Source organism: Danio aesculapii, chromosome 21 (assembly GCF_903798145.1).
Source record: "Danio aesculapii chromosome 21, fDanAes4.1, whole genome shotgun sequence".
In the NCBI taxonomy this organism is placed as follows: domain Eukaryota; kingdom Metazoa; phylum Chordata; class Actinopteri; order Cypriniformes; family Danionidae; genus Danio; species Danio aesculapii.
In genome coordinates, this window is record NC_079455.1 from 30529628 (window position 1) to 30541647 (window position 12020).

General features: G+C 34.8%; 1 protein-coding gene across 1 annotated transcript in view; it reads left to right on the forward strand.

The window, feature by feature from the left end:
• The first annotated feature begins 477 nt into the window (after window positions 1-477).
• arrdc1b (arrestin domain containing 1b) overlaps window positions 478-12020 on the forward strand; it is a 74569-nt gene continuing 63026 nt past the window's right edge. The window contains exon 1 of the mRNA XM_056446299.1: window positions 478-701. Within this exon, the coding sequence (XP_056302274.1) occupies window positions 584-701 (118 nt within the window). The 5' untranslated portion in view covers window positions 478-583. The remainder of the gene's footprint in view (window positions 702-12020) is intronic.

Sequence of the window (12020 nt, forward strand, 5' to 3'; positions counted from 1 at the left end):
CGGAAATATTAAATATTAGGAAATATGAAATCTTTTTACAATAAGATATTTAAAGCATGAGACAAAAACTTGATGCAAGGCGGAACATGTTTATCAGTAGTAGAAATTAAACATCTATTATAAACAAATTAACAAATACAGATTGTGAGATTATACTACGGTATAAATGTTAGTGTTTTTCCACATAACTCGATATGTTCATATGTTAATGTATTAGGCCTGTGTTAAATAAAATTACGCAGACATGTTCAGACACTTATGGTTTTAGAATATGTAAAACATAAAATAGTAATTCCTAGTAATGAACTATTATTGAATTACTAAAAATTAATCTATTTTATAATAAAGAGATAAACAGACAGACAGACAGACAGATTCAGAATATCAAAATCACCATGTCACGGTTATTTGAAACAACCGTAAAGAGCAGAGCGACTGACATCCCGATGACGTCAGCGCTCGCAGATGGGCGGAGTCTTGAGAGCCGCAGGTGGGACGTCAAACTGGCCGCTGCTTTCACCCGTAGTTTAGCCGTCGATTTTTTTCATCCTCCGCGAGTGCGTGAGAGGCGCTTCTGGAAGACATGGGGAAGCTTCAGGAATTCGAGATTACTTTCACTAATAACAAAGTGGTCTACAACCCCGGTGAATCCATATCAGGAACTGTGCGAATTAAAACAAGCCACTCCTTGCAGTTTAAAGGTAAGCGATGGCGTGGAGTCGGACGTCTTCAGCCTTTTTACAGTAGGAAAATGATTTGCATTAACTACACAGTTGGTAAACTCCAGGGTTTCCCCCGTTCATGTATGAAGGGTGTTGAAACAATGCATGTCAACATTGTCGTGTCGCTGGATGAACGTGTTGAATGTTTGCATGTTGCCATTCAGCATCCGTCGCTGCTGTTTCATGTACAGTGCTTGTTCTTGGATGTGTATTTTGGGGGAATAAGCGGTGTTATCGGAGGGCATCGACGTCTTCAGTCTTGTTTCTTATTAACCTGAGCGTACATCCTGTTTCTCATGTGCTGCTGCTGGTTTCGGTCCGATTGCACAATCACACCCGAGTCGTTTCTGGTTCATAACACGCTGTATATCATACGCGTTTCAACAAGTGTGTTTTGATGTGTCTTCACTTCGTTTTCTTCTTTAAACGTCCTCAAAATAGTGCACATTCAGAACTAACAGGCGAAAGTAGGCTTTCCAGGACGCGACGCTTGCGTTTAGAACCGCAACACTCATGAGGTCATTCGCCAAACGCAATTGAACCAAAACATTAGACACGATGTAGGGAAAGAAAGTGTATATATAATAGATCGTTAATTATCACAAAAATGTGCTTTCTAAACGTTATATAGCTTATTTCATAGTGAACAAAACCTGTCCAAGAAAATGAAATGTGTAATGTTAGGCTAAAATGTAAGAGCTTGTCTTAAATGTTCGACCAAGTTCACGATTTTCTGAGAGTCGAGTTTTAAAACAAATGTCTGTAAGTCCATAGTTTATTGTTGAGTTATTTGGTTATTTATCTGGGAACCAACAACTGAGAACATTCTCTTCAAGTTTTTATGTAACAGCTTAGAATATAAGAGAGAGAGAGAGAGAGAGAGAGAGAGAGAGAGAGAGAGAGAGAGAGAGAGAACTTCTTATTTAAAGGGAACATTTTATGTTTATGTTCTGTAAAACAAAAATGGCCAGATAAACATTTATTCTGAGCAATTCCAGCGTTATGAATGTGACATTTGCAGTAAAATCTCGAAACATCAATTCACAGAGAAAGTACCTAAACAATATATTGAAACATCAGTTTATATTTTCCAAAACAACTAACCAAAGAGTTATGGGAGCAGAAAAATATCCATCTGTTAACATGTTTTATATTTTAAATGATGAAAACAAACATGCGTTATGAAAAGTTAGCAAGTTCATACTTTGTAGAAATTCTGTGAATTAAACTGCTCAACCCAAAAGAATCAATGCTAATTAAAAGGATAACAGTTGGCTGACTATAGAACAAACATGATTTGTTTTATTTTCTCTACATTTTTGCATTTATGGATTTTAGGAAAAAGCTTTGTTATGGATGTGACCAATGGGAAATTGGCTCTTGTGTGATTTTGGTAAATCAAATATAATAGTTTGAAAACATTGACAGAGAATTTTGAGTATTTGTAAAGTACTGTAAAATACTTGCTTACTCAAAAAATGCAGAAACGGTTTTGATATTTTGGCAAAAAAAAAATTTCATGGCAAGGGTGTCATTTGCATGGAATTGCTCTTTACCATAAATGTCTTTTAAATGGAAGGTAGTGATCAATAAACTGATAATAAAATAATAATTACAGTTCTGTTATTGTTGAAATGGCCAAAATTGGCCAAATATATTTTTCATTAAGGGAACATGTCGCTTGGACAGAATATCCAGCCTGATCTTACGAGGAAACGTAACTCTTTTAGGTTTTGTCAGTTTAGTGGCTAATTCAAGTTTAGTCGTAGAAAAACGTACGATATACAAGGAAGCATGGCACCCAACCCTGCCCCTAAACCCCACCATCATTGGGGAATAAGCAAATCGCAATAAATTGTACGAAAGAGATCGTAAAAATTTATACGAATTAGCCACTCAATCAAAAAGTTACGAATTGCCATGAGATTGTTTTGGTTTGATAGGTTGTAAACAAATAAAATATTGTTTGGTTTGGTTAAGAGATGTTAATACGTAATAATAATAATAATAATAATAATAATAATATTAATAATAATAATTATAATAATAACAATAATAATCAACTTCTTTTTGATGTAATTTTATTTTTTCTTATTGATGAATTTATTGCTATTATTATAAACATTTCTTTTAACATCCTTGTATTTATTTATTCTTATGTAACGGTAGTTCTGTTGTTGTTGTTATTATTATTATTATTCGCAATTAAGTATTTTGATTATTAGATTTTTCATTATTATTATTATTATTATTATTATTATTATTATTATTATTATTATTATTATTATTATTATTATTAAATGCAGTTTAAATGCACCCCACCCCTAAACCCAACTGTCATTGGGGGATAAGCAAGTCATACTAAATTGTACAAATGAGATCCTACATATTCATACGAATTAACCACTCAATCAAAAAGTTACGAATTGCCATGAGATAGTATTGAAATATCGCAAAAGTCCTCATGAAACCACAATAATTGTCTTGACTTTGTACAATTATCCTGTACAAATTAATTTCCCGGTCATCTTTAAACAAAATCTGAACATTTCTTTTTGAATAATATTTGTAATATTTACAAAAATAGATTTTTAAGAATCTATGTAATAATATTTAATATTTTCATAAGTAAAAAATATTAGTTTCCAAAAAATAACACATTGCACAGCCTCCATTAGCAAAAACCAGGAAAATTTGAATCCCGAAAAACTGGCATAAACTTTCACAGGAGAAAACGTGTGTATTTGTGCTGTTATATGTCAAAGCAATATTACAGGTTTTTAAACTATGATGGATTTTATTGACATGCTGTCTAAGACCCTTATATTGTTGTATTATATGAGTTTATCATCATGTTGCAGATAAATATCAATGCAAGTTTGTAACTACGGTTACAGACACACACACAGTCTCTTTACTCTTGAGTGATTACCATGTCAGTTGCCAAAATGTCTAAAAGAAAAGCTATAATTGTGAAGAAATTTTAACTTCTGTCAGTCCCAAACCCTCCGCACCCTTCGCTAACCAGATTTTTGCATACCACTTGTCATTGGGGAAAGAGATAAGAAAGTAGGTTAGACAAGGTGCTTTTCACACAGTGTGAATATGCACAAAGAAGCCATTGTACGAGTTTTCACCGAACTGTTGGGTTTTAGTGTTTAGGCGAGACTTAATAGACAGACATAAGAGATATTCCAATGAAACAACTCTGTAAGCTCGTTTTCTTTTTGCCGATCCACTTATTGTTTGTGTTCACACTTGAGACTAATCTGTTGCATGAAATTGTTGTGCATTTCCACTTAACTCAAGAACCCCACCCTTATTTGTGACACATACTGTATGAAAAAACGATAGACGACCTCCTGTGGTCATGTTTCTGTTTCTCTCAGTTGTTCCTGTCAACAATGAGAAAGCACCTTTTATGTCTATCAATGTGGATTGGTGCATTGTTTATGTCCTCTGTAGTGTTTATCAGTTGCATGCGTGACCGATGACATCACCAGATGATGAAGTCATGTGACTGGTGTGATTAGTCATTGTCTGTTGGCACTTTAATTCATTAGGACTTCCTGCCTTTCCCATGTTGGTACTTTGGGAATTGGCTCGGAGCGCCTTCACCTTGAGTTGAGTGTGGGAAAACGGCATCCACTTTGGATTTGTGGCGTTCCCTCCAGCAGGCATTGTGCATTAGCATAACAAAACTGCTAGTTTGTTTGAATGGTGTTTTCTTTGCATCTAAATATGCTGCTTCCAATTGTTACCTTAGACCCCAAGAGCAGTTGTTAGTGTCAGTTTTTTAGATTTAAACTGAAACTCATAAACTGAAAATCATTCAAAAACTGAAAGCTAAGTAAATACGCTTTCCATTGATGTATGGCTTGTTAGGATAGAATAATGTTTAGCTGAGATACGACTATTTGAATAACCAGAATCTGACGTTCCAAAAATACTGAGAAAATCACCTCGAAGTGCTTAGTTAATGCACATTAATAATCAAAAATTGAAACTTCTCAAAATCTCGTCATGAAACATGATTTTTACCTAATATTCTAACAATTGTTTTTGGCATAAAAGAAAAATCAATCATTTTGACCCATACAATGTATTTTTGCATACCTACACTCAAAAATTACTTTTGCTGCTTGTTTAATCTACTTATTTCATGTGAGTTAAACCAACACAATACCACTTATCGGTTCGGTACTTTAACGGTTCTCTTATCGGTACTTTTTGTAGAAAAAAAACTAATTGAACAGAGTTAACAAATTGAATTGAGTTAACAGTGTTTTGAGAGTTAACTGTGTTTTTAATATAGTTTTGGAGCATCTTGCAATGTAAAAATAAGCAGTTTTTTTTACAATTTCCTAAGCTTAGTTTCTTATTAGGCTATTCATAGGCTTTATTTGTAAATACAGCTGATGTAAACGCATTTTTAATGTTTAAGATTTATTTAGGCTACTGCAGAAAATAAATTCAGTTTTCAATGTAACCCAATCTGTGTGTTTATTTAACTACTAATATTATGCTAGTTTAGGTGATTGACTGCTGGCATGTGGATGATGTAACGTTACCGTTAGTAGCTAGCCGTCAAAACCTTTTCATTTGTCTTTCTGCAGTTTTGAAAGATACTTTCACTTTGCCAGATTGCTTGCGTTTCCGCTTGTACAAGAAAAGAACTTGTTACGTTTGTTGCTACCAGCATTGTCGCTGTCCACTCGAGAAATATAACTCGTTTGGTTCACTCTGCAAGCTTACGAGCTGTGTCTTATGCGAGTCTGTGTCACGAGTGGGCAAGGGACGATAACTGTTTTCAAGGTATACTGCAGTTTGGAAAAGTCAACATTTTATACCACCAAAATTTACTGTAATACCGTTCCTAAGATATGTGTAAATTTTCAATTAACTAATAAATTTTTTTAAACAACAGCATCTCCAGCTGAAAAGATTTTTAAAAATGCTATTTTAAATTGTAAAGAAATCTGTGTTTTTGAAACTGATGAAGACAGCGGATGTCAATGATTCATTTGAAATATTTAGCCTGACATGTTTACTGCTCCAAAATATTTAAAAAGTTTCTCAAAATAGAATATATTGTGTTCAAAGGGGGCAAAACGTTTTGTATTTTACCCAGACATTAAATAAAAAAGAATATACTTTAGAGCAGTGAGCACAATACCGTGATATTGTGAAACCGTGATATTTTTATCCAAGATTATCATACTGTCAGAATCTTATACCGGCCCATGCCTACTCACAAGCTGTGTGTAGAGTGAGCCTCCACTAAGTCTGCGCACAGCCAAGAACTGTGAAGACTTTTATATTTGACACACTTGAGCAATGTGAGATTGCCAACTGTGCAGACGAATATCAAATATCACAAATTAAAAAGGTTGGCCAGTTAAATTTTGCTACTGTAAGTAACGCTTATTCAGCAATAAATCTCCATTACTGATAGCAATACCGTTAACTTCAGAGCTTATCTGTCTTTTATAATGTAGTACCGATACCGATAAAGTACAGAGTTTCAGTAACCATCTCTAGTTTTATGACACCTTAATTGTTTATGTACTAGATCCACACAATTTCTTGATGTTGTCACAACACAAATCTGTTGATTTAACTTAATTCTTTTTACAAATTTAAGTGGATTAAGTTGTGCAACTAATTTTAAATAAGTAGTCATTTTTGAAACTGATTCAAAGGGAAAGTTCACCTAAAAGTAAAAATGTATTTACTCTCCCTTAATTGGTTCCAAACCATTATGAGTTTCTTACTTCTACTTTAATAAGACAATGTTTTAATTTGAAGTGAACTGTCTCTTTAACAGTAAACTAACATATTTTATTAACCTATACAATGTTAATACACCAACATTTTGATATATTAACATCTACACAGTGTACCTTTGTAATACATTAACAAAAACACCACCAAAAGCAGGTGGTGTTGAGAAAGTCACCAAAGCTGATCTAAAACAGCTTTTCCACAAGCAGAGAAACATACTAACATGATGTCGTTCACAATTAACACCATCATGGTAACACACGTGACACTAAAGTAATATAAGAAATAGGGCTGTGCGATTAAGCTAAATCGAATTGCAATCATGATTTGAAACACTGTGATTAGCTATTAGACAAATTAATATCAAAGAAAAACAGCATGTCTGTAATATGGGAATATCTTGGTTTCAAAGTCACAGACACCAAACACAAACAGGTCATTTGTAAGAGCTGTCGCAGAATTGTTGCCACAGCATGAGGAAATACAACAACCAGCAGCTAAAAAAAGCACCACAGGCGGCTATATGAGGAGTGTCTTGCTAAAAAGCCAACTAAATGTATTGCCAGTGACAATCAATCTAGTAGCAAGCAAAGTACAATTTCAGAGTTGTTTGCTAATATTTGTTGATCTCTTTTCAGTTCCTTTTTTAACACTCGCTGCATTTTAGCAGTAAGAAGCAGCAATACAGAATATTGAGCTGAAGCTTGACAACAAAATTAAATCGCAAATCAAATCAAAATCACAACATCTGTCAAAAAAAATCGCAATTAGATATTAGCCCTCGTAAGAAACATTATTTACCAACATTATATGTAACATGAATCTATAATGCATTTAAAGAAGCATAGTAATGTTAATAAAATAAAAGTTAACTGTGAGCAGAGAATTCTTAAAGTCAATTTATGGTAATTCACCATAAGGAAACTTACTGTAAACTAGGTAACAGATTTGAACGTTTTTTACTGTTTTTTTTTATTTTTTTTATCCCTGCCGTTTGTACAGTACATATTTCAGTTAAACTGCATCAGTCTTTGTCTTTTCATTGGTCGTCATTGCAAGTTAAGATTATATACAAGTAACTTCAACTAAATCAAGTAAACATACTAAAAGCATCAAGTTGGGCAGCACTGGGCTCAGTCGTTAGCACTGTTGCAAGAAGGTCACTGGTTCGAGTCCCGGCTGGGCCAGTTGGCATTTCTGTGTCTAGTTTGCATGTTTCCCCCCGTGTTTGCGTGGGTTTCCTCTGGGTGCTCTGGTTTCCCCCACAGTCCAAAGACTTGCACTGTAGGTAAATTAAATGAACTAAATTAGCCGTAGTCTATGAGTGTGTGTGTGTGTGTGTGTGTGTGTGCGTGTGTGTGTGTGTGTGCGTGTGTGTGCGTGTGTGTGCGCGTGTGTGTGTGTGTATGAGTGTATGGGTGTTTCCCAGTACTGGGTTGCAGCTGGAAGGGCATCCGCTGCACAAAACATATGCCGGAAAGGTTTATAGGTCCATTCAACTGTGGTGAGCTCTAAAATAGAGACTAAGCTGAAGGAAAATGAATGAATGAATGAATGAAAGCATCAAGTTAAAATGTGCATAACGTTAAAAATAGTTGAAGCCCGATTAACCAAATAAAATAAGTTAAAGTACACCGTTAACGATTTTTGTAAATTACACAGTATTTGCCGGTAATATGAACTGAATTTTACTGTACTACTGTTATGCAGTATGCTACTGTATTTTAAAGTCATGAAAATTACTGTATATTCTGTACAATACTGTAAATGCATATACAGCAAGATAAATGGTACTGTAAATGTAAATACAGTATTTTAGCGGTAATTGATTTTACAGTAAATTACTGGCAAACTTCTGCCAGTAAATTACTGCTGATTTTACCGGAAATTGTTAATATAAAACAATTGTTATGACTTATTTTTAGTGTATAAACTCAATACATTTTTTTTTAGAAAATAGAGTAGAAATGAAATGACCAAATCCGGATGAACCATGCTTTTCCAATACATGTGAACATCTTTGTCATCATCATCATATTAAACTACTCCGCATGGACCCAGATGTTTCCTCAGAGTCTCACCGCAAAGTAGAGGACGTGATGTTGTTAACTCTGAGAACAGCTGCGCTTTTCACTCCACATTGCTCAGAATGTTTTATTAAAAAGCAGCTGACTCATGCTTTTGCCTTTCTTATCTGTCTTTCCTTACTCTGCCCTGTTTGATAAAGAGTCCTATCACGGACCTGATGAGTGTGTGAGACAGAGCCATTTTTCAGCCTTGCTCTGCATAACGTGCCTTATAAAAATGAAAAGCGTGACAGGAATATTAAAGTATATCAGTCTTTAGCAGTGCATAGACGCTCTTCTGTTGAGTCTTTTATTTACATCACACCCAGTGTCCAGTGCTTAGGGTTACCGGTCAACAGGCTGAACAGGCAAGACAGTATTAGCTTTGGCAGAAGACAAGTATAATCCTTCTTAACTATGAAAGAAGGGCTTTAGCCTGTTTTTAATCACTCAGTTACAGAAACTCCAAAGACGACGTGATTGCTTGAATCTCAAATGGATAGAAACACTCCAAAGTACTGTAGTATATAGAATTTTGTATCTTTTTAGCTTGACCCTTTGAGACCTTTGTGATTTTGTGAAGTGAAAATATCCTTAGTTTATTGTTTAGTATATAAACAGTGTCTTTTGTCCCATCTTGCTAGAAAATTGGCTAACAGTATGTGCTCTGAACACCGAAAGCCCCATGTAAACACATGTATGCTGTATGTTTGCTTAAAAGTTGACAAAACATACTTTTAGCTGACATAGATGCATTTAAGATAAGCACAGATCTGTTTATTCCAAGAATTTAGACTTAAAATAATGTTGATGACCTGTTGTTTTTAGGTCATATGCGTATGCAGTTGTTTTCCCCAATTAGCTTCTCAATAACCACAGTACACTGTAAACATTTGATACAACAAAAAGTCACGACAGCAAATGTTTAACAAGTGTTATGTCACTTTAACTGGGTTCATCAGGTTTTAACTACAGTTTAAACTACTTTTAACTTAAAGGGAGGGGGGAGGGGGGAGGGGGGGTTGCCAGGATGTGGCAAACTACTCGCTGTTAAAAAACTCAAGACCTTCACTATTCCCCCATCCAACTAGGTCTGGACAATTTAGGAAATAATCATTTATAATTCATTATTTTTTTTATTATAGCTCTGGGTTTGCCATTGTCATCATCATTCATTAATTCATTTTCTTTTCGGCTTAGTGCCTTTATTAATCTGGGGTCGCCACAGCGGAATGAACCGCCAACTTATCCGGCATATGTTTTACGCAGCGGATGCCCTTTCCAGCTGTCACCCATCACTGGGAAATATCCATACACTCTCAGCCGGAGGAAACCCACGCGAACACGGGGAGAATCGTTGTCATCATCAATAATAAAAAAAAAAAAATTATAATAATAAAATTATTATTCTTTTTTTATATTTATTGATTTTTTTCCTAAATAAATCTCCATCCAATAAAATTAAGCAATCTCTATATTAATTTTTCTATAAATTATAATAATAATAATAATTGAATCATTTATCTTACCTTAGAGCTGCAAACAAACAAAAAAAAAGTTAATATTTATGGCTATCTTCATTTTCAATGAAACCGCTGTCTTTATTTTGCCGGGAACAGACGGGATCCCTGTAAACAGACAGTTGATAAGAGCTTCTCATTACAAGTTTGAGCAGAGGCTTGGTGTACGTTGTGTTCCCAAATGATCATTAGTGGGTCCCAAACATTCAGAAATACTCTTTCTTTCTTTCTTTCTTTCTTTCTTTCTTTCTTTCTTTCTTTCTTTCTTTCTTTCTTTCTTTCTTTCTTTCTTTCTTTCTTTCTTTCTTTCTCCCTCCCTTTCTTTTTCTTTCTTTCTTTCTTTCTTTCTTTCTTTCTTTCTTTCTTCCTTTCTTTCTTTCTTCCTTCCTTCCTTCCTTCCTTTCCTTCCTTCCTTCCCTTCCTTCCTTCCTTCCTTCCTTCCTTCCTTCCTTCCTTTCCTTCCTTTCTTCCTTCCTTCCTTCCTTCCTTCCTTCCTTCCTTCCTTCCTTCCTTCCTTCCTTCCTTCCTTCCTTCCTTCCTTCCTTTCTTTCTTTCTTTCTTTCTTTCTTTCTTTCTTTCTTTCTTTCTTTCTTTCTTCCTTCCTTCCTTCCTTCCTTTCTTTCTTTCTTTTTTTCAACATTTACCTCAAAAGGAGCTGATTTAAAACAAAAACCATTATGCAAATGAACACAGTTTTGTGCCTCATTTAGAAACATACACTGGTTTAATTAAATTTCAGCCTCAGCATTTGTGACAAAGGCACTAAACCAAATGACATTTTCAGATTTATTTAGATTAATCATGCACCTCCACACCCGGCTCAACATATATGGAAATAAGTCATCTTAGATCAACACAAATGTTAATTTCGCGTGGTTTAATATAACCAGCCTTGTATCCAATGCATATTAATGATTGTGATAAGATTGACTGTAATGCTCCAGAGTCTTTTGTGTCTCTGTATCTCAAGAGACACTCATGCAGACAAACCCATCTATTCATTAGCAGTGTACCGACTGCCCTGTAAGGCAACACCACTGATATCAGCGTGATGCCACTCTGTCCCACGCTGCCTCTGTCTCTGTGTGAGTGTTTGTGTGGAGACTCACTCCCTATCCCTCATTAAATCAGAGCTGACGCCACATTAACGGGCGGTACAGTATCTGCACAGCTGTTTGTTCTTAAATATTTGGCACTCTGTTTTGTTAAGATGTGCCTGAGGCTGTTTGTCGCTTTCATTTTGGCCATAGCAAACCTCAAACGTCGTTATTTATTAATACAGCATGCTTTATTTTAGAGAAAAGAAGCAGTTCTTTTTGTTTTCACTCAAAGTAATACCTTATTAATGTTGCTACGTTTCAAGATTGGGGGTTTGGAGGTCAAAACGTTCACCTGAGAATAGGGCTGGGTGAAATGGTCTTTTAAATGGTTATAATTGTATTATATAAAAAATGCTAAAAAAATTGTCCTTTAAAGATGGAATTTCACAAGCTCCATTTATAATTGCATACAAGACTTGAATAATAATAATAATAATAATATAAATTACACCATTTTAAACAATTACAGTGAATGTAAACTCAAAATGATTGTTAAAAATGGTACCTTTTTCAAGATAAATTTTTTCTGGTGAACATGCATTTACAGGTTTATACATTTTTATTTTGTGTTATATCAGTTCATATAAATTACTATTATTGTTGCCAACTTATACGCTATATTTAGTGACTTTTCAGACCCTCTAGCGACAAATTTTCAAATAAGCGACTAGCAACAAATCTAGCGACTTTTTTATTTATTTATTTTTTTGGTGTTACTTGAGATTTTTGTTAGACTCTCATCTGTCTGTACTCTACCATTCCCACTCTTCTTAATGAACTGGGTATGCCGTCGGCCCCCCCCTACTCAGAGCAATCACAGGTGGCCCA